This window comes from Hemitrygon akajei, chromosome 16 (genome assembly GCF_048418815.1).
Source record: "Hemitrygon akajei chromosome 16, sHemAka1.3, whole genome shotgun sequence".
NCBI classification, from domain to species: domain Eukaryota; kingdom Metazoa; phylum Chordata; class Chondrichthyes; order Myliobatiformes; family Dasyatidae; genus Hemitrygon; species Hemitrygon akajei.
Genome location: NC_133139.1, coordinates 65456373 through 65480409, shown reverse-complemented (window position 1 = coordinate 65480409; position 24037 = coordinate 65456373). Strand labels below are relative to the sequence as shown.

The window sequence follows — 24037 nt, the reverse complement described above, 5'->3', positions numbered from 1 at the left end:
CCTCATTACACAGATGCTGTCAGATCCTCTGAGCTTTCCCACTTCCTGTTGTATAATAACAAATCTGAGTCCGAAGAGTTTTACTGGGAAATGCTGGAGGCCAGGGATTTATGTACTGAGGGAAGTGAGAAAGAATGGACCTTTAGTCTGGCTAGGAATTTTGAAAATATTCAAGAAAGGGTCCCCACACCTTTTAGAACTTTATTTCCGAATTGAGGATTGAGTAGTGATTCTTCTCAAGGTGTAGACTGGACATGTTGTCCCTGAGCCACTGAGTGTGGATGGGCGGGGCAGCATCCCTCCACCTGAGCAAAACTGCGTGCCTGGCCAACAGAGAGGCAAAAGACAGCGTGCGATGTTTAGTTGGGCTTAGGTGCATGTCACCCCTCTCTGGAGGTGCCGAAAAGGTCGATCAAAGGGTTAGGTTCCAGATTGTAATTAAGTATTTGGGATAGAGTTTGGAAGACACCTTTCCAGTATTTTTCCGAACTAGGGCATGTCCAGTACATATGGATAAGGGAAGCCTCGAACCTTTTGCATTGTCGAAACAGGGATTAACATCTGGGTAAATGTGAGATAATTGAGTTTTAGACATATGGGCCCTGTGTACGACCTTGACCTGTAACAGGAAGTAGTGGGCACATAAAGAGGTTGAGTTAACTAATTTGAGGACTTTATCCCATGCCTCCTCTGAAAATGAAAAATTTAAATCTTGCCCCCAGGCAGTTTTAATTTTGTCAAGATAGGCTTACCTGAGAGCCGCCATCTTGTTGCAGATAATAGATATTAGACCCTTGCACAATGGATTCATACAGCGAAACAAATCAATGACGTTTGTGTCAGGTGTCTTGGAAGTTTGGTATCAGAGGCTGGATAAAATGTCTAATTTTCAAATATCTGAAGAAATGAGTGTTGGGGAGATTAAACTTTGCAGACAATTGTTCAAATGATGCAAAGCAGTTGTCTAAAAAAAGATCTTTAAAGCGTCTGATGTCCTTTCTGTACCGGTCTTGAAATGTTGAATCATGTATAGAAGGCTGGAAGAGATGATTATGTAGAATAGGACTTGAAAGAGAGAAGCCATGGAGGCCACTATGCTTTCTGAGCTGAGTCCACACTCTCAGGGTGTGCCTGATGACAGCATTAGCAATTGGTTTAGATGTACGAAAAGGGAGTGCGGATCCAAGAAGTGCAGAGATGGAAATATTCTTAGTAGAGTTCAGCTCCATTGTCACCCATAATGGGCAGTCAGACTGATTATAAAAAATGAGACCAAAAGATGAGACAATGAATGTTAGCTGCCCAGTGGTATAAGTGGAAATTGGGCAGAGCCCTGCCCCCAACACTTTTAGATTTTTGACGATGAACTTTATTCAGTTGGGGACACTTGCCCTTGCATAGGTAGGGAAATATGACTGAGTCTAGTGAGTCAAAAAAGGCTTTAGGAATGAAAATTGGTATGGATCAAAAAAGGTATAAACATTTAGGAAGGATGTTCATTTTGATGACGTTGATTCGGCCCATCAGGGACATGGACGGGGTGACCACTGCGCTAGGATCTGTTTTGTTTGATTTAACAAATTAATAAAGTTTTCTCCAAAAAGGCACTTATATTTCCTTGTTACTGTAACACCAAGGTAAGTAAATTGGTTATTCACTACCTTAAAAGGGAGGTTATGAAACTCTAATGTTTGTGCTTCTCTGTTTATTGGACAAAGTTCGCTTTTGTGTAAGTTAAGTTTGTATCCAGAAAACGGGCTAAATTTGTCAAGGAGTGAGAACATGGGGGGTAAGGAGGAGATTGGGTTTGATATAAAAAGTAAAAGATCATCAGCATAAAGGGAAACTTTGTGCTCAACTCACCCCCTCCAAATCACCATCAGGTCTGCACAACTATGGAATGCAATCGCCAGTGGCTCTATGGCCAGATTGAACAGTAAAGGGCTTAAAGGGCACCCTTGGTGGGTTCGACGTTTGAGGTTGAAGGGTTGGGATTGCTGAGCGTTGGTCAAAATAGAGGCAGTGGGACACAAATATAACAATTTAATCCACATGATAAAATTTGGTCCGAAATCTAATTTTTCTAAAACAACAAAGAAGTAATTCCATTGCATATGATCAAAGGCTTTCTCTGCATCTAAGGAAATGACACATTCAGGGATTCCAATTGAAGGTGAGTATAAAAATTAAAGAGGCGCGTATGTTAAAAAAGGGGAGGCGGTTTTTGACAAAGCCAGTTTGGTCTTCAGAAGTAATTGAGGGTAGGACATTCTCCAGTCTGCAGGTCCAGACATTAGCTAAAATTTTGACATCGACATTTAACAGAGAAATTGACCTGTATGACGAGCACTCTGTTGGATCCTTGCCTCTCTTTTCTAGAAGAATGAGGCATGCCTCATTAAATGATTCTTGGCAATTTACCTTGTTTAAATGAATAAGATAGAACCAAGGTTAATTGAGGTAAGAGCAGTGATGAAAATGATTTAAAGAATTCTACAGGGAACCCGTCGGGTCCTGGAGATTTACCAGTCTGCAGTGACGAGATGGCTGAGGATATTTCCTCTAATGATATTGGCTCACTCAGTCTCATTTTGAAATCAGGAGAGAGCGTGAGGATATTTAAGATGTTTAAAAAATTCTCGACCAAAATGTTAACGTTTGGGGATTCAGAACAATAAGATCGGGAGTAATAATTCCTGAATGTATTATTGATTTCAGAGTGATTCGAGGTGATGCTTCCGTTTTCCATTCAAAGTTTTGTGATGTGTTGTTTGGCTTTAAGGCCCCTTAATTGGTTGGCTAAAAATTTGCCAGATTTGTCACCATGGATATAAAATCGGCTCTTGCTTTTCAAAAGTTGGCATTATTGGGTGAGTGGAAATAAGATCAAATTTGGTTTGGAGTTCCACTCATTTTACATACAGCTCTGGATTTTTAAATGGAGCATAATGTTGCGCTATTTCTTTAATTTGATTGGCCAGATCTAGTCGCTCTTTATGGGTCTTTCTTTTCATATTCGCAGAGTAGGAGATTCTTTGACCCCTGAGGTATGCTTTCATAGTGTCCCAAGCAACCAGGCTTGAGGTTTCAGGTGACATATTGGTGTTAAGGAAAAAGATTATGTGGTCCTCCATAAATTTTACAATATCATTATCTGACAGTAAGGTCGAATTGAAACGCCAGTGCTTATTTATTTGTGGAAGGCCAGGAAGAGTTATGGACAGGACAACCAGGGCATGGTCTGATATGACTAAGCTCTGTTAAACACGGGAACAGACCGAAGGAATCAGCTGATTATCGATTATAAAATAATCAATTCTAGAATATTCTCTGTTATTTGGGTGGAGAAAATGCCATTCATCGGAGATGCCATAGTTGGAAAGGAAGGACTGAATTAATGAAGCAGATTTGCTTAGTACTCTGGGAAAAGGAGATGATCGATTCGGCACTGGATCTAATTAACAGTTGAAGTCTTCACCTAGTATGAGAGAGTGTGAACTGAGATCAGGCACTGCAGGAAAAAATGTTCAAAGAAGCCCACATTGTCTGAGTTAGGAGCATATATGTTAGTCAGCACTACCAATGTATTATATAATTTCCCCGAGACAATGACAAAACGGCCGTTTGTGTCTGGTATTGTGTTGTGGAGCTCAAAGGGAACGTTTTGGTTAATGAGAATTGAGAGCCCCCTGGCTATAGCCTGAAAAGTGGAGTGGAAGTGCTACCCCGTCAACAGTGACACAAGACAGGAATTCTCAGAACTGCGAATGTGTGTTTCTTGTAGAAATGCAATTGCTGTATTAAACTGTTTGAGATGCGAGAACACCTTCCTTCTTTAAACAGGGTGCTTCAGCCTCTTGACATTCCACCTGACAAAATTGAACGGACTAACCATTCTCCTTTAAAAAAGATACAGATTGATAGGCATAAGCGGTATCAAGATTTTGGGTATCAGCTCTGAGGCAAAAGTGTAAAACAAAAAGAAGCAGAGCAGAAATAAATCCTGCAGAACGAGGACTTTTAAGGGTTCTTAAAACAGTATTGGCATTAGAATATCCTCCCCCCCACCCCAACCCACAGGACAGCTGCCAAAGAACATAGCAACAAGCTCTTAAGACCAATAGTCACCCAACAGTACAACTTGCTATCACTCGTAGCATCATCTGCCACCCCGTTATTATTTAAAGGAAACAGTAAGCATTTAACACTCCTAAACTGACATTGTGCTTAATGAGAGGTAAACAATTTCCCCAAGGTTTGTTAAACATGGCTCTGAAAAATGAACCATAAAACAGAAATATAAACTTATATTTGAAAAAAGTGAAATTTTTTTTTTTTAAAAAAAGCAGACTTTATCCAGTGCTCTTCCCATGTAAGGTTGTAGAGTTCTTTGAATTTGAGATAAAAGGAGGGAGGAGAGAGAGAGAGGGGGGGAGGAGAGAGGGATGAGGAGAGGGGGAGAGAGGAGGGGGAGGGGGAGGGGGGGAGGAGGGAGGGGAGGGGGAGGGGGAGGTGGGAGGGGGAGAGGGGGAGGGGGAGGGGGAGGGGGAGGGGGGAGGGGGAGGGGGAGGGGGGAGGGGGAGGGGGGGGGGAGGGGGGAGGGGAGGGGGGCAGGGGAGGAGGGGGAGAGGGGAGAGGGAGAGGGAGAGGTGGGAGAGGGAGAGGGAGAGGGAGAGGGAGAGGGAGAGGGAGAGAGAGAGAGAGAGAGAAGAGGGAGAGGGAGAGAGAGAGAGAGAGAGAGAGAGAGAGAGAGCAGTTTGAGTGTATATTATTCCACTCTTCATAGTAGTCAGCACCTAACCCGGCCAAGTCAGACCAGACCTCGCTATCCAGGCACTACTAACGTTGCCTGCAGAGGGTATGGAAAAAAAAGTATTTTATGAAGAGTTCCATGCAGTGGGGAGGCTATTGATGTAGTTCCGTGCTTTGTCCATGGAGCGTAGCCACTTCTTATCACCGCCGGGAAGTGTGATGCGGAGATGCGCAGGAAATAGTAGGAGAGGCCTGAGTCCTCGGTTGTATAGCTCCATCATTACTTCTCTGTACTCAGCTCACAGTTTCAAAACTTCAGGAGAGTAGTCTTCCACAGCCCGAATCTGTTGGCCGTAGTATTATAGCTTCCCTCTCCGCCGGGCCTCTCTGACCAGGAGATCTTTAATCTTGTAGCGGTGCAGGCAAAGAATAACCAGACATGGTCTCTGTCCTGGGGCTGATTTAGCTGCTAGTGAACGGTGGGCTCTGTCAATCTCTGGTGGGGACGGGAGCGTCTCCTTCCCGAAAATCTCACAAAGCAGAGTGGAAAAAAATTCAGTAGGACGCCCGCCTTCGATAGATTCTGGCAAGCCCAGGGTGCGTAGGTTCTGCCATCTGCTCCGGCCTTCCAAGTCAGTAACTTTAGACGTTAACCTGATATTGTTTTCACGTAAGCTGGAGCAGATAGTTTCCAGTTCACTGACGTGCTGGATCAGATCGCTCGTGGTGAGCTCAAGAGAAGGTAAGCATTGGCCATCGTCCTCCACTTTGGATTGTATTTGCTCAAGTTTCACTTCCAGCAGGCTGAAAGAAGATTTGAATTCAACCACTAACGCCGCACGATGTTGGTCTAGTAGTGTAGAGATGGCCTCCACAGTCAGGCCAGCCGCTAATTTGTCTTTTTTCCCGGTCTTAGTACTCCTTGAAGTGATTGTGAAGCAAGTGTAGTTGCAGACAGGTGGAAGAGCAAAAAGTCTAACAGGTTGGTATGACAGAAGGGGGAAAAAGGAGTGTGGAGATAGAAAATAGAACGGAGCGCTTGTTCTCTGCAACTACTCCATATGGCTGCCGACCGGAAGTCCCCCTCAACTTGCACTTTAAATACACCGAATGACTTGGCCTCCATGGCCATCTGAAGCAATGAGTTCCTCTGATTCACCACCCTCTGCTAAAGAAATTCAAGCGCGTACAGGCCTAGAACCATCAGACGTTCCTCATACATTAACCGTGTCATTCCCAGGATCATCCTTGTGAACCCTCTCCATTGCCAGAACCTCTTTTCTTGGATATGGCATACTGTCCCCAGTAACTAAAGGGAATCTTGGCAACATTCACAATTAGTTTTTGTTCTTTCAGAGTTCTCCCAAACAGGACCAGTTAATCAGAGTCTTGTGAATGACGTTTATATGATGCTTTGTGCCTGTGATGCTGCTGAAGGTAAGACTGAAAAATCAAAAGACATAGGAGCAGAATTAGGCCATTCGGCCCATCAGGTAAGTTTTACATTCCACTAATGCATACGTACGTATATTTGTGCATATTACAATAAACTGAACTTTGACTTTGACCTTGACCACCCTGGAGATTGGCAATTTGACCTTCATTTTATGTCACGGTTATTTACGATCCTTACCTTCACAGCGCCTCCTTCCATTGGAGCCAGCCTTCTCAGACAACTGAAAACCGCTGCTGCAGATGCACTGGAATGAACCATCTGTGTTCTGACAAGTTGCTTCACGGGCACATGGAGAGGAATTACATTCGTCGATATCTGCACTGACACAGAAACACTTCAGGGATTGCTCGACTACACATTAAGGTCCCTTTACTCTTCAATACTCTCTAGGGTCCTACCATTCACGGTATATATCTAACCTTTGAGATCTCCACCCTCACGCTTATCAGAGTGAAATTTCATCTCCACTACTCTGCCCAGACTTTTGTACAAACTCCTTACAGATGGCACTGGAAATGAACTCCAAACTCTGACACCCTGAAATGTAATAGCGTCGCACTAACCGCCTCTCGACCGTAGTGCCTCATAGAGTCAAAGGAAAGTACAGCTCAGAAGGAGGCCTTTTAGCCCATCCAGTCCATGCCAAACCATTTAAATGGCCTACTCCCATCGACCTGTAACTAATGCATGACCATATCCCTCCTTGCCCCTGCTATCCATGACCCTATCCAAACTTCTCTTATACATTGAAATGAGGTTCACTTGCACCCCTTGCACTGACAGCTCGTTCCACACTCACAACCTTCTGAGTGAAGAAGTTCCCCTCATGTTTCCCTTAAACTTTTCACCTTTCACCCTTACCCCATGATCTTTAGTTGTAGTCCCACCCATCCTCAGTGGAAAAAGCCTGCTTGCATTTACGCTATCTATACCCCTCAAAATTGTGTTTAATTCACAGTCTCTAACACATTCATAACTAATAATTTAGTCTTGAATTTTATTCTTGACTTCATAGTTATTTAAAGTCCTCACCTTCACAGCCCTGATTGATTGTATTGTACCCATCCTTGCATTGACACTTGTAAGAACCAACAGTGTTCCAACACTTTTTGCGAGGTCCACATGAAGTTGTTTCACATTCATTGATATCTGTGTAAAGAGGGGAAATTCTTTACAATTGTAAACATTTTGCTCTCCATTACAAGTGGATTCTACTGTAGTTGGTGGAATTTAGAAAATTACATCAGGGGCGCCACAGTAGCGAGCGGATAGCCCAACGTTATTACAACTCAGGGCATTCCAAAGTTCAGAGATCAATTCCGACACTGTCTGGGAGGAGCTTGTACATTCTCCCCAGGAGTGTGTGGATTTCCTCCAAGTGTTGTGGTTTCCTCCCAATTTTCAAAGACGTACTGGTTGGTAGGCTAATTGGTCATTGTAAATTGTCCTGTGATTAGGCTTGAGTTAAATAGATAGGTTGCTGCAGTGTGTCTTGTTGGGTCAGAAGGACCTGTTTCACTCTACATCTCACATAAATTAATATTTTATTTAGAGTGGAAAATAAATTAAATGATATTTCTGATCTTTCTGTTTTTTCAATCTTTTTATTAGTATTAAAAATATTATGAACAAAATACAATTAAAATATTAATAAAGGGATTACATACAAATTCCCATTACACATGAAGGAATACATAAGCAATGAATACAGTATAAATAAGTTTTCCCAAAACATAAACCATATAGTATATATATGAACAAGGTAAATCTAGATATTTCATAATATATAATATAAAAAAAGAAAACAAAATATATGAAAAGTTAACTAACCTACTAATCTAATATCTAAGGGGGAAAAAAAGAAGCAAAGAAAGAAAAAAAACTAAAGAGAGAAAAAAAAGGGCTGTTTATAGTATCTCACAAGCATACATAAACATCAATGTCGTCAACTCCGATCCTCTCAACATACATACGATTAAAGCTGAAAAAACCAATAAGCTTGGCACAGGGCCATTACATCATATGAAAATATTGAATAAATGGTCTCCATATCTTTTCAAATTTAATAGAAGTATCAAATACAGCACTTCTAATTTTTTCTAAATTTAGACATAACATAGTTTGAGAAAGCCAATGAAATACCGTGGGAGGATTAATTTCCTTCCAATTCAACAAAATAGATCTTCTAGCCATCAAAGTGAGAAAAGCAATCATTCAACAGGCGGAAGGAGATAAATGGAGTGAGTCCATCATCGGTAAACCAAAAATTGCGGTAATAGGATGGGGTTGTAAATCGATGTTCAGCACCGCCGAGATAATATCAAAAATATCTTTCCAATATTTTTCCAAAAGCGGACATGACCGATAGTTAAATATACCTTACGTATATGGTTTCAATTTCGGAAATTTTTCGGGTTGACTCAATTCGTTTTAAATAGTCCTATTGTATCTAATTGTTTTTTCCACCCCTCAATTATAGATCAAGCTTTTTTGACTTGGAAAACTAAGGGTTTATTAAGATTTTCCGACTTATTTTTGGACAACTGTTTTATGTCTTTTGAGCAATTATCTAATAAATATAATTTGCCTAGATTTCATTTTTTTAGATACTTACAGGTTAGGCATTTTTTAAGTACGGTACTTCCTACGTTCCCAAATTTTGTGTCTTCAGATATTTTGAGAGTTTGTTTGAATTAAACCCTTTTCAAAAAAGGCTTATATCAAAACTTTATAATATAATTATGAAGATACGTTCAGTGCCCTTTGATAAGACCAAAAATGATTGGGAAAGAGAGCTCAATCTTATTATTCCTATTGAGAATTGGGATAGAATTCTTCAATTAGTTAATACATCATCTATATGTGCCAAACATTCATTAATACAATTTAAGGTTGTACATAGGGCCCATATGTCCAAGGATAAATTAACTCATTTTTATTCTTATATAAACCCTATTTGTGACAGATGTCAATTAGAAATCGCGTCTTTAACTCATATGTTCTGGTCATGTCCGCTTTTGGAAAAATATTGGAAAGATTTCTGATCTTTCTGATGTGTATTTAATACCTCAGAAATATTTGAGCTTTCTCTAAATATATTCTTTGATTAAGTATTTTGTATTCATTTAAATGATTAATTCTGGGTTATGTGTAAAAACTAAAAGTATGTGAATGGCATACGTCATCATGCCACCACATCATATTTGCACATCCCACTAAATTAAAAACAAAACTAAATGTACATGGCTCTGAGTAATTTGAGTAATATTGTAAATATATTCTTTGATTAAGTGTTCTGGTTCTTTTAAATGAAACAAAATTTACATGAGTTATCCCTGACTGTGTCTCTGTGGTTTTGCTTTTAATTAGTTTTATGTTTCAGAGTTACAAAACATAACACTTTCTCATTACAAGGTGTTTTCACTCACAGAACTGCCATTCACTGGATGCTCTAGAGTCTTGTGTGTGAAAATCCAGGCGATCAGCAGTTTCTGAGATACTCAAACCACCCCATCTGGCACCAACAAAGATTCCACCGTCAAAGTCACTTACATCACATTTCTACCCCATCCTGACATTTGGTCTGAACAACAATTGAACCCCTTGACCATGTCTGCATGCTTTTGTGCATTGAGTCGCTGCCATATGATTGGTCGATTGGACATTTGCATTAATGAGCAGGTGTACATGTATACCTAATAAAGTGGGCACTGAGTGTACATTCATTGAAACCATTAATTGGACTGTATCATCATCTTAAACCTCAACCAAAATCAGTCACCTGAGGGAATTTAAAACTCACCAGAACAGTCGTTTAGTGATGGATCAAATTGATAACCCGGTTGACAGCTGTGATTTTGGGACAGAATGTCTCGGAACATACCACAGCACAAGATAACTAAAAGAAAGAAAATGAGGCAGTTAGATGTTTGCTCCACCATTTTTATTCCTTCTCTCCTGAAACACAGCACCCCAATACTGAACATAGCCAGGGCTGATGAAAACTGTGGGAGGGAGAGAGAGAGTTAATAGCCCCACCTCCTGAGATGGGTAAAACCAGTCCTTGGATTGATGGCGTTGAACACAGGTGTGTCAGTGCTTTGTTCTCAGTGACCAAAATCCAGCCACCGGTATTGACTTCTGACACTGGTGTCCAAAGCTCACATGACTCCACATCACCTGTTGAAGTTATCTACACTGGGTCGAGAGGATGATGGTTATAGGGTAATAACTTCCTGAACCTGGTGGTGTGAGAAACAAGTTTGCCTTCATTTGCACTTTGGCTGTTTGTTAGTCTTTCTTTATGTAGAGTTTTATATAAAATTTACTTTACTTCTTTATTTTCTTGTAAATGTCTTCAAAAAAATAAATCTCAGGGTGGCACATGGTAACATATAACTACTTTGATAATAATTTTACTTTGAACTTTGAAGTGATAAATATTAACTAATACCCAAACAAGGTGTTATGAGATAGAATTTGTGAGTTCATGGACATTTCAGAAATCTAATGACAGGACTGATGGCAGCTGTTTGGAAAACATTGAGTGTGGGTCTTCAGGCTCTGTACTGCTTTGTTGATGGGACTATTGAGAAGAGGCAAGTCCTGGATGGTGAGATACAGGAACCTTAGATCCCACAACACCAGGTTCAGGAACAGTTATTACCCAGCAGCCATCAGGCTCCTAAACTACCATGGATAACTTCACTCTCCTCAATGATGAACTGATTCCACAACCTATTGACTCACTTTCAGGAACTCTACATCTCATGTTCTCTGTATTATATACTTACTTTTTTATTATTTACATGATTTGAATTCTTTTGCACTCAGCTCTTAGTCATCCTTTGTTATTTATAGTTTTTCATAAATTCTATCGCATTTGTTTATGTTGCAGAAAATGGCTGCAAGAAAATGAATTCCTAGGTGGTATAGGATGACAAATACTACAATCATCACAAGTAATTGTCTGTAACTTCCCTTTGGAAGAAGAAGAAGAAGAAGAATAGCCCTTATCAGAGCACCATCTTTTGTTTCCTAGCTAGCTATTCTTGTTTTTACGAGGCTGAGTTGCTAGCTCGATGCTCAACCCAACTTGGATTCCAACTCGGGAACCTTCGCTCTGGAGTCTTGAGCTGATATTATTGCACCACCAAGCGGGACAACTTCCCTTTGGATTTGCAGTCAATTCAGCATGGCACACCTGTCAACAAGAGAGTGGAAGAGTGTGAAAGGTCAGGAATATGCCGAATCGAAGCCATAGGGTCCAGGCACAGACAGTATCGACACAACACTTTGACAAAGTTCCGCATGGAATGTTAGTTAGGAAGGTTCAATCGTTAAGTATTAATATTGAAATAGTAAAATGGATTCAACAGTGGTTGGATGGGAGATGCCAGAGAGTAGTGGTGGATAACTGTTTGTCAGGGATCTGTACTGGGTCCAATGTTGTTTGTTAATTACATTAATGATCTGGATGATGGGGAGATAAATTGGATTAGTAAGTATGCAGATGATACTAAGGTAGGTGGCGTTGTGGATAATGTAGTAGGTTTTCAAAGTTTGTAGAGAGATTTGGGCCAGTTAGACGAGTGGGCTGAATGATGGCAGATGGAGTTTAATGCTAATAAGTGTGAGGTGCTACATTTTGGTAGGAATAATCCAAATAGGACATACATGGTAAATGGTGGGGCATTGAAGAATGGAGTAGAACAGAGTGATCTAGGAATAATGATGCATAGTTCCCTGAAGGTGGAATCACATGTGGATAGGGTGGTGAAGAAAGTTTTTGGTATGCTGGCCATTATAAATCAGAGCATTGAGTATAGGAGTTGGGATGTAATGTTAAAATTGTACAAGGCATTGGTCAGGCCGAATTTGGAGTATTGTGTACAGTTCTGGTCACCGAATTATAGGAAAGATATCAACAAAATAGAGAGAGTACAGAGAAGATTTACTAGAATGTTACCTGGGTTTCAGCACCTAAGTCATAGGGAAAGGTTGAACAAGTTAGGTCTTTGTTCCTTGGAGCGTCGAAGGTTGAGGGAGGACTTGATTCAGGTATTTAAAATTATGAGGGGGATAGATAGAGTTGACGTGGATAGGCTTTTTTCCATTGAGAGTAGGGGAGATTCAAACAAGAGGACATGAGTTGAGAGTTAGGGGGCAGAAGTTTAGGGGTAACACGAGGGGGAATTTCTTTACTTAGAGAGTGGTAGCTGTGTGGAACAAGCTTCCAGTAGAAGTGGTAGAGGCAGGTTCGGTATTGTCATTTAAAGTAAAATTGGATAGGTATATGGACAGGAAAGGAATGGAGGGTTATGGGCTGAGTGCAGGTGGGTGGGACTAGGTGAGAGTAAGCATTCGGCACGGACTAGAAGGGCCGAGATGGCCTGTTTCCGTGCTGTAATTGTTATATGGTTATATGATTGAACACAATGTGCCGATGGAGATATACAGACTGAATCAAGAAGGCGAAGTCCTGTATATCCTGGTGGCAGAACCCGTTGTTCGGACAGGGAGTTAAGTACTGGGCCAGATTGAAAAGATCAGGATGTTGAAGCCTGGGGCAAGGTCTGAGCCGGTTCTGATCGCTGCTCCACAACTTTTACTCAGCCCTGCGCTGGACTGTGGGGCTCTCTTGACAGACTTCAGTTCAAAACGCTATTTGTTTGCAGTTACTGTCTGCATGATGTTTGTTTTTCATTTCACATTGGGTGTTCCAGGGTCTTCTTTTTATGGGTTATTTTACTCTTTATATGTGGTTTCTTTGTTTTGTGGCTGCCTGTTGGGAGATAAATCTCAAAGTTCTATAATGTGTACATACTTTGATAATAAATGTACTATCAGTTTTGACCCAGCACCCCTGCAGCACATTCCACTCACCCAGCAATTGTTAGAGTTGGAATAATACTCATTCCTGACGTTTACTCAGATCTAGGATCAAATGGATTTGCTCAGAAACTCCAACTAATTGAGGGCGGGGATTTGCTCATCCACTCCGTGTCACAAAGCAAATGTAGAGAGACAGGGCAGGAGAGGGTTAAATACAATTTAAATATCTCTCTGTACCAGGAGTTCACAACCTGGGGTCCATAGATCCCTCGGTAAAAGGTCAGGCTCCATGACATAAAAAAGGGTTAGGAACCGCTGCTCAACACTATCCCATCGAATACTTCCAGAGCAGTGACTATGTGGGTTAAATACAGAGTAACACATATTCTGAGCAGGGATATCATGGGTTAAATAAATGGTAAATCTCCCTCTGCAATGTACCACAAGCACATCTGAGGCAGGGACATCATGGGGTAAATACAGAATGAAGCTCCCTTCACATTGTCCCATAAATATATCATGGGTAGAGACAACATGAGCTACATTCAGAGTAAAGTTATCTCTACCACATCTAATCGCACAGATGTGAGGGGGCAGACCAGAGGCTGAGGTTTGGTGTGGAACTCCTGGATAAGGGCACAGATTGAGAGCCTGACTGAAGCTGTGAAAGAGCCTGTCCCAGGACAAAGGTACCAGGGTTTGGAGAGTCCACTAACAGACCTGCAGCTCATAATGTACTAAAATTCATTTTGAAAGTCTCAGATAATCTGAATTGTGACTTCCTCTTCTGACTGGTGGGGAAATGGTGGAGGCTTCATCACCAAATCATGAGGATATGCTCGATGACAGCCCCTCCTACACATAGAAACATAGAAGATAGGATGAGACCTTTCAACCCTTCAAGCCTGTGCTGTCAGTATGATAATTATAGCTGGTTCTCCATCTCTGACCATTTTCCTGCTCTGTCCCCAGTCAAGGATCCAGAGGGAATAGGAGACTAGGCCTGTACCTTTAACAGAAATGTTCTCACCTAATCAATCCAGTCAGGATTCACACACAGTTTGTGGGACGACCTTCCAAACATTGGCTCAGATACTCCCTAACATTGGTAGAACCGACCATTGTCCTCCACCAGCTCTCAATAAGATCAGTCACCAGGCCGTGATGACTTTGGAGATCCTCAACGATTCTGGAAGCAAGCACTTGGGAAAACCAGGTGACTGGGTGGATGTCCCTCTCGTGACACTGGGTGGTCATTGCCATGTCACTGACTTGTGTGGCACCCAAAACCATTCAGCCCATCACCCCACACCAGCTCCAGCAGAGCAATCCCATCTGTCCTGTTTCCCTTCTTATTTCCCTGTTTCCTGGCAACATTCTCCCTCAGATGCCCATCAACTCCCCTTTGGTTATTTTGCTCTTTACCTACACTAAGAGGTAGCTTCCAGTGAGAATTAACCCCGAATATCCTTGGGATGTCAGAGGCAACTGGAGCACCCAGAGGAACATTTCCAGGAAGAACATTGTGAAGTCCACAGACAGTACCTGAGGTCAATACTGAACCTGGGTCCAGTGACTCTCACTTCCTCAGAAGCTCGAGTCTAGTCTCCTCCCTCAGCACCAATGGCAGCATCTTTGCCCAGAGATCATTCATCCACTGGGCCATGTGCTGGCCCATGTGATCCACTCTCAACAATACCGTGAATTCATGGCTGGTCCATTCAGGGTGATGTCCGTCGTCTGAGATCTGGTCCAACATCCTCAGAAGGTTGTTCCACCGATTTCCTTTCCCTCTTCAACCAGGAGAAGATGCTCAAAGGGTGGGCCAAGAACACCTTTACTGGACTCTGGACTCATTCAATTGGCCAAGGACCAGAGAACAGGCCCTTTGGTATTCTGCTGAACTAATGAAACCAGTAACTAAACTAAACTCTTCCTTTCTGACAAAACAATGTCCATATCCACCTCTGCTTATTCACGTACCTACGATATTCCAGGTACCACCTACTTTGTCTTATAAACATGCCTCGGACATCTCATTTCAATGCAGCACCCCACCACCCCATTAAACTCACACTCTCCAGTATCAGACATTTTAACCCTGGAGAAACGTACCAGCTCTCTGCTCTATCTATGCCCTGCTAACCTTATCAATTTCTATCTGTCCTTCCCTCAACCTCTGCCACTCCAAAGAAAATAACCAGAGTTTGTGCACCCTCTCCCTACCATACAATCCCTCTATTCCAGGCAGCAGCACGGAAAATCTCTTCAGCACCCTCTCCAAAGCCTCATATCTTTCCCAGACTAGAGCGGCCAGAACTGAATGCAATACTCCAGTTGCAGCCTAACCAGAACTTTAAAAAGCTGGTAAACTGATCAGTTGATTTATTAATGTCACATTAACCGAGTTCCAACAAAAAACTTTGTTATGCATGTCATCCCTATAGAACATTTCATTACAACAGTGAATTGAGGTAGTAGGAGGAAAAACAATAACAGATTGCAGAATAAAGTTAAAAATATCATGCACTGACCGGCAGACAATAAAGCGCAAGGTCAAGTTAGGTTGACTGTCAGATCAAGACTTCATGTTATAATTTCCTTAATCATAAACTCAGTTCCTCAAAGGAAAGAGAAGCATGCCAATTGCCTTCTTTACCACCCCAGTAACCTGTGTAGACTCTTTCAGGGAACAATGGATTTGAATCCCACGATCCTTCTGAATATCAGCATTGTTAAGGCTTCTGCCATTAACTGTGTACCGTCTCTCTATCTTTGGTGTGTCAAAGTGCAATGCCTCACACTTGGCTGGATTAAACTGTATCTGACCTCATCCTGTCCATATCTGCAGCTGATTAACAATTTGTTGGCTTTTGCACATTGGTTGTTTATCTATTTTGTTTTGTGTGTTTTTTCACTGATTCTACTGTGTTTCTTTGTTTTTACTGTTAATGTCCGTAAGAAAATAAATCTTAAGGTTGTTTATGGTGGCATATATGTACATTGATAATAAATTTAATTTGGATTTGAATTTAAACTTTCATTTATATTCTGCTGTAACATTTGGCAATTGAATTTAATTGGAGTAAGGAGAATTATGAGGCTATCAGGCAGGAAATTGGAAGCTTAAATTGGAAACAGATGTTGTCAGGGAGAAGTACAGAAGAAATGTGGCGAATGTTCAGGGGATATTTGTGTGGAGTTCTGCATAGGTACGTTCCAATGAGATGGGGAAGTTATGGTAGGTTACAGGAACCGTGGTGTACAAAGGCTGTAATAAATCTAGTCAAGAAGAAAAGCTCATAAAAGGTTCAGAAAGCTAGGTAATGTTAGAGATCTAGAAGATTTTAAGGCTAACAGGAAGGAGCTTAAGAAGAAAATTAGGAGAGCCAGAAGAGGCCATGAGAAGGCCTTGACGGGCAGGATTAAAGAAAACCTCAAGGCATTCTACAAGTATGAGAAGAGCAAGAGGATAAGACTTGAAAGAATAGGACCTATCAACTGTGACAGTGGGAAAGTGTGTATGGAACCAGAGGAAATAGCAGAGGTATTTAATGAATACTTTGCTTCAGTGTTCACTATGGAAAAAGATCTTGGTGAGAATAGTGATGACTTGCAGCAGGCTGAAAAGCTTGAGCATGTAGATATTAAAAAAGAGGATGTACTGAAGCTTTTGGAAAGCATTAAGTTGGATAAATTGGTGGGACCGGATGAGATGTACCCAAGGCTACTGTAGGAGGTGAGGGAGGAGATTGCTGAGCCTCTGGCGATGATCTTTGCATCATCAATAGGGACAGGAGAGGTTCTGAAGGATTGGAGGGTTGAGAATGTTGTTCCTTTATTCAAGAAAGGGAGTGGAGATAACCCAGGAAATTATAGACCAGTGAGTCTTACCTCAGTGGTTGGTAAGTTCATGGAGAAGATCCCAAGAGGCAGGATTTATGAACATTTGGAGAGGTATAATATGATTAGGAATAGTCAGCATGGCTTTGTCAAGGGTAGGTTGTGCCTTACGAGACCGATTGAATTTTTTGAGGATGTGACTAAACAGATTGATGAAGGAAGAGCAGTAGATGTAGTGTCTATGGACTTTAGCATGGCATTTGATAAGGTACCCCATGCAAGGCTTATTGAGAAAGGAAGGAGGCATGGGATCCAAGGGGGCATTGCTTTGTGGATCCAGAACTGGCTTGCCCACAGAAGACAAAGAATGGTTGTAGACAGGTCATATTTTGCATGGAAGTCAGCCACCAGTGATCGTTTCAGGGATATGTTCTGGGACCCTTACTATTCGTGATTTTTATAAATGACCTGGGTGAGGAAGTGGAGGGATAGGTTAATAAGTTTGCTGATGACACAAAGGTTGGAGGTGTTGTGGATAGTGTGGAGGGCTGTCAGAGGTTACAGCAGGACATTGATAGGATGCAAAACTGGGCTGAGAAGTGGCAGATGGAGTTCAACCCAGATAAGTGTGAAATGGTTCATTTTGGTAGGTCAAATATGTGGTTAAGAAGGTGTATGGTGTATTGGCCTTCATCAATTGTGGAATTAAATGTAGGAGCCGAGAGGTAATGAGGCAATGCTATATAGGACCCTGGTCAGACCCCACTTGGAGTACTGTGCTCAGTTCTGATCGCCTCACTAGAGGAAGGATGTGGAAGTCATAGAAAGGGTGCAGAGGAGATTTACAAGGATGTTGCCTGGGTTGCGGAGCATGCCTTATGAGAATAGGTTGAGTAACTCGGCTTTTTCTCCTTGGAGCAACAGAGAATAAGAGGTGACCAGATAGAGGTGTATAAGATGATGAGAGGCATTGATCGTGTGGATAGTCAGAGGCTTTCTCCCAGGTCTGAAATGGTTACCACAAGAGGACACAGGTGCTGGGGATTAGGTACAGAGGAGATGTCAGGGGTAAGTTTTTACGCAGAGAGTGGTATGTGGAAATGGCTGCCGGCAGCTGTGGTAGAGTTGGATACGATAGGGTCTTTTAAGAGACTTCTGGATGGGTACATGGAGCTTAGTAAAATAGAGGGCTCTGGGTAAGCCTAGTAATTTCTAAGGTAGGGACATGTTCGGCACAACTTTGTGGTCCAAAGGGCCTGTATTGTGCTGTAGGTTTTCTATATTTCTGTTTCAATCTTTTAGACTATCCATAACAATACCAATCTTTTTCTGAATGATCTGCAAACTTACTCACCCACTCATCCACATTTTCATTAAAATCATTTCTAAATATCACAAACAACTGAGCTCCAAGCATTGAGCCCTGTGGAATACCACCGGTCACAGACCTTCAGTTGGTATAACAGCCCTCTACCACTACCTTCTGTCTTCAATGATCAAGTCAACTTTGAATCCAATTGAATCGCCTGGGTCTGTACTCACTGGAATTCAAAAGAATGAGAGGAGATCCCATAGAAACATATAAAACTTTTAAAGGATAGATAAAGTAGAGACAGGAGAGTTGTTTCCACTTATAGGTGGGACTAGAACTAGGGTATGTAGCCTCAAGATTCCGGTGAGTAGATTTAGGATGGGGATGAGGAGGAACTGCTTTTCCCAGAGGGGGGAATTCTCTGCCCAATGAAGCAGTGGAGATTACCTCATTAAATATATTTAAGAGAAGGATGGATAGATTTTTGCAACCCTGCTGGAAAAAGGGGGTAGTGTTGTAGAATTCAACATGGAAAGGAATGGAGAAGCAACAGAAATATGATGAGGAAAGTTAATGGGGAGGGGAGGGGTGGGCAGGGAGGGAGAGGAGTGGAGAGGGGAGGGAAAAGAGTGGACCAGGGACAGAAAGAGAAAAATTCCAGAATGAACACTTACCCAGAAGAGGCAGGCAGCTGCTCATGTTGCCGAGATCCATTCTCTGCACACCTCAACCTTTCTAGTGTCAGCTGTCACTGTCAGCTCTGGGTTTTATACTCTGTATAATCTCATCATCACACTGACTCCACAATGGAGAAGGAAATGAAACTCCCTTCCTGAAAATGTCAAAGGCGAGAATCCTGATGAAAGTCTCAGCCCGAGACATTAACTCCTTATTCCCCTCCATAGATGCTGAGTTCCTCCTGCATTTTGTGCGTGTTTGACTGCATTTTCAGCATCTGCACAATCTCTTGTGTAAAGTTGGACATTGTGGATTTGTGGCCCAACTATCAATCAATTCCAAATACCTGTCCAGGATCTGTGCACCAAGTCAGCAGTCTCTGTCCCAGTAATTGATCAGTGTGTGCAGGGTAGACTCGTTAATTAGCAGCCACAGGAATGTATCTGTCACTCAAGGGTGGAGGTTCACATTAACGGAACAAGTGAGAGCAAGTAAACACAAGAGATTCAGCAAATGCTGGATATCTTGAGCAAAGACACAAAGCATGTTGGAGGAATTTAGAAAATCAGGCAGCATCTTTGCAGGGGATTAAACAGCTGATGTTACAAATCAGAATCAGGTTTAATATCACCGGCATACGTCGTGAAATTTGTTGTCTTTGCCACAGCAGAACAATGCATTACATAGTAATAGAATAAAACATGAATTACAGTAAGTATATATGTATATATAATTGAATAATTAAATTAAACAAGTAGTATAAAAATAAAATAGTAGTGAGGTAATGTTCATGGTTCAATGGCCATTCAGAAATCAGATGACAGAGGGGATGACTGAATTGTTGAGTGTGTACCTCCTTCCTGATGGTAGCAACGAGAACAAGGCATGACCCTGGGACCATGATGATGGATGCCACCTTTTTGAGGCATCTCTCCTGGAAGATGTCATGGATACTACGGAGGCCATTGCTCATGTTGCAGCTGACTGAGTTTACAACTTTCTGCTGCTTATTTTGATCCTGTGCAATAGCTCCCCCACTCCCATACTAGATGGTGTTGAACCCAGTTAAAATGCTCACCATGGTACATCTGTAGAAATTTGCAAATGTCTTTGGTGACAGACCTAATCACCTCAACCTCTTAATGAATATAGCTGCTGTCCTGCCTTCTTTGTAGCTGCATTGGTATGTTGGGTCCAGGACAGATCCTCAGAGTCATTGACACCCAGGAACTTTAAATTATTCACTCTTCCCATTTCTGATCCCTCAATGAGAACCTGTGTGTGTTCCCTCATATTACCCTTTCTCAAATCCACAATCAGCTCTTTGGTCTTACTGACGTCGAGTGCAAAGTAGTTGCTGCGACACCACTCAAGTTGCTGATAAATTTCACTCCTGTATGCCTTGCCATCACCATCTGAAATTCTGTCAACTATAGTTGTATCATCAGGAAATTTATGGATGACATTTGAGGGATGCCTAGCCATACAGTCATGAGTGTAGAGAGTAGAACAACGGGCTAAGCATTCATCTCTGAGGTGTGTCAGTGTTGATTGGAGATGTTATTTCCAATCTGTGATTGTGGATTGTGGTTTGAATTTGAGGATCCAATTGCAGAGGGAGGTATAGACACCTCGGTTCTGGTGATTTTCGATCAGGACAAAGGAAACTTTTGTGCTAAAGAGCATCTTGACATAGGTATTTATATTGTCCAGTTGATCCAAGGCTGCATGAGGAGCCAATGAGATCGCATCCACTGTAGGCCTTTTGTAGCGATAGGCAAATTGCACTGGGTCAAATTGCATAGGCAAATTGCTGAGATGGGAGTTAATTGTAGCAATAACTAACCTCTCAAAGCACTTCATCACTATATGTGTGAGTGCTACTGGATGACAGTCATTAAGGCAGATCACCTGCTCTTCTTGGGCACCGGTATAATTGCTGCCCTTTTGAAGCAGGTAGGAACTCCTACTGTAGCAACGAGAGATTGAAAACCCCTCCCAATCAGTCCAAGACCATTCATCAGGTCTGGAAATGAAGGGGGAAGAAGCCAGAATAAGGAGATGGGGGAGGGGAGGAGTACAAGCTGTCAGGTGATAGGTGAGACCAGGTGAAGGGGAAGGTGAGTGTGTGGGGGAGGGAAGTGAAGTCACAAGTGGCGGGGGGGTGATCATCGGAAGAGGTAAAGAACGGGTAAAGGGAAAACCAGGTAAGAAAGGGAAGGAGGACAGGAACAAGACGGAGAGATGAGCAGATGAGGAGAAGGGGCAAGAGGATAATCAGAATGGAAAAATAGAGAAGGAGGGAGGGGGAGCAAGAGGAAGGAGAAAGGTAATTTCATATAATTCCCCTTTCTCTCTTTTTCCATTCCCCTGGTCACCCACTTACTCCTTTTCTCTTCACCTTCTATTGTGATGGAAAATAACTGGTTCTTTGAGTCTCAACAGTAGAGGCCTGGACACACACAGTTTTAATAATAAGTAATTTATTTACAAGTGGAAGTCAGGTCAACACAAGCAACTACAATACACAGAAAGCAGTGTGGGGACAGGGTACGGTTACACAAACAAAGAACAAGGGAAAAGCACTACGACAGCTATCCCCCTTGACCTTGGATAGCTGCGGCTCCCTTACCAGGGCAAACGATAGACCTTCCCAAACATAAATCAATGCACTTACCTTCAATGAGGTGGTCTGTAAGAGAGGGCTAGCCAGGGACAAGTCTCACCTTTTATAGCATGGGGCTGGGCGAGATAATCCAATTAAGGTGACCAATAATTTAGGTGTGCATTGATTAGTTGGGAGGGACCAAATGTTGATTGGCATGTGGTGTGTCCTCCGACCAGCCAGGTGGCAGTGCATCTGTCACATGGCCGGTATCTCTGGATACACTCCACCCCTCAGAAGACGCACCACATAGCCAACACACATAAGAGGGTGAAACGAAATCGCATATACCAGAAATAACCACTTTTGAGCAGCTAAGTAAATGCAGAGACACTCTTAATCAGCTGGCATGCACAACATAGTATAGAAATGGCTATGAGTACAAGAATGAGTGCGATGGACCAGTGAATGAGTTGCCCACCACCCCCTAGGGACCCAAGCGGCCACCAATTGCCCCATGAGGTGTTGTGCTGGAGGAGCTGGTCCCTTGATTTTTGAATTTTAGCCACCGAGTCCCGAATGTGAGCTGCCAAGTGAGTGATGTTGCTGGACTCATCAGGGATAAAGGTACAGCATTCCTTACCGACCACTGCACACGTTCCACCATCAGCAGCGAGTAGGTAGTCCAGAGCCATTCGATTCTGCAGGGCGACCATCCTGACAGCTGTCAGTTCTGCCGCCGTTTGGGTGAGGGCATCCTCCGTGTGTTGCAGTGCCACTGCCATCTCGTTGGCCAGAGTCTCGAGCACACTGGCCATCTGGATCACCTCCCGGGACAGGCTATAACTGGGAAAGGCTATCATCCAGAACCTCTCTGCCTCTTGTAATGGCCCTCTTGTCCCGGCGGCCGCTGTACACCAGATGCTCCCCAAGGTCATTCAGGGGGTGGATGAAGGGCACCACATATGCTGGAAAGCAGCAGTCGTACCAGCTCGTGGGGAGCCACGGGTAGGCGCGGTGGCCGCAGATCCAGTGGGTCCCGTTTAGAGTCCAGGGAGTTCCCAGCTTAGCGGCATCGTCGGCAGTGGTCACTGGGGCACCCGGGTACCAGTTTCGCTGACAGTTGCTGTGACCAACGGAAAGGTTAGAAGTGTGCGCATTGCGGAGTCTGCACCAGCATTCGTTAGGTCTACTCAGTGGCTGTGGAATAACTCAGGGTGGGGACTCGGGTGGAGGTCAAATTGTAGGGAGGGAAATACCAGTTCCTGAAGCACCCACCCCATCGGGGGTCAAGGGAAGAGATGTTGTGGAGTGGGGAGGAGAGTGGTGGGGGACTGCCAGCAGGGCCCCCCCAAATAGATATACCAAAACCAGCAGGAGCAGACAGTCTGTGTAAACAGTTCATCTCAATGTCATCCAGCGGGATCGGCGTGAGTGGCAGCGCATCATCAGCGTGTGCTGGGGCCCGGAAGCAGATCCAGCAGTCCGAACTGTTGGTGTTGCTGGCAAACTCGTAAGCGACCCTGAGGAAGGTGTTGGCAGCTGTCACGGAGCCGAGCATCGCAGCGACCAGGAGGGATGACTGGAGTCGCACCATTGTCCTGTAGAGGGAGACGGGGGTGGAGGGGTGGGGGTAGGTGTAGGAGTAAACTCAATCCCGTCTGGTTAAATGCCGGGTATGTATACAGGACAAATCAGATTCACCCGGAATGGCAACCCAGCAGGTGTCCCCTGGACCGCGCGTGACAATTTCCCCCTTTCTGGGGAGGCTCTGCGGCTGTCGGATCCATACTCTGCCCGAGTCCTCGGTCTCGGGGGTTCGGTGGTTTCCCAGTCGGGAGATGGGGACTGGGCCAGTGGGGATCTCCCTTGGCTAGTGGGTCGTGTGTTTAACTGGTCGACGGCCTACTGAAGGACACTTAGCCACCCCTGCAGCGTGCGAGAGGGTGTCAGAGTGCGTATTTTTTCCTTGAGCAGGCCGTTCATTCTTTCAATTAAGCCCGATGCCTGGGGGTGGTGGGGTGTATGGAACAGCCACGAGATCCCCGCCTCAGCCGCCCAGGTCTGGGCTTTGGTCCCAGCAAAGTGCGAGCCCCGATCGGATTGTACCTCCCATGGGACCCCATAGAGAGAGGAGAGGTGCTGTAATCCTCTGATGATGCCGTTCTGGTCGGCCCTCACAGGGCACCGCCACCAGGACACCCCGGTATGTGTCCACCATCGTGAGGACATACTGCTTCTTATTCTGTCGCGGGAGCGGTCCGATATAGTCAATTTGTCATACCTGACCCGCTCCCTTGCCGCGACGAATGTGGCCCGGTGACCCTATCGGCCAGTCCCATGGCTTGACTTGCTGGCAGATGGGGCAGTTATCTACAGAGGTTTTACATTGATCGAGTGTCAAGGCGACACCGAATTGTTCAGCCCAGCGCCGCGTGCCACCTTTGCAGTGTGCCCACGCAGCTCGTGCACTGGGGTCTGTGTGCCCACGCAGCTCGTGCACTGGGGTCGGTGTGCCCACGCAGCTCGTGCCCTGGGGTCGGTGTGCCCACGCAGC

At 43.5% G+C, this 24037-nt stretch overlaps 1 protein-coding gene across 1 annotated transcript in view; it reads right to left on the bottom strand.

Moving 5' to 3' along the window:
- The window catches only part of LOC140740134 (uncharacterized), a 187924-nt gene extending 168928 nt beyond the window's left edge, over positions 1-18996 (bottom strand). Inside the window, exons 1-4 of the mRNA XM_073069068.1 lie at positions 18872-18996; positions 10011-10106; positions 7241-7357; positions 6386-6523 (exon numbers count right to left, since the gene is read on the bottom strand). Of these exons, the coding sequence (XP_072925169.1) occupies positions 6386-6523; positions 7241-7357; positions 10011-10106; positions 18872-18911 (391 nt within the window). The 5' untranslated portion in view covers positions 18912-18996. The remainder of the gene's footprint in view (positions 1-6385; positions 6524-7240; positions 7358-10010; positions 10107-18871) is intronic.
- Positions 18997-24037: the final 5041 nt, after the last annotated feature.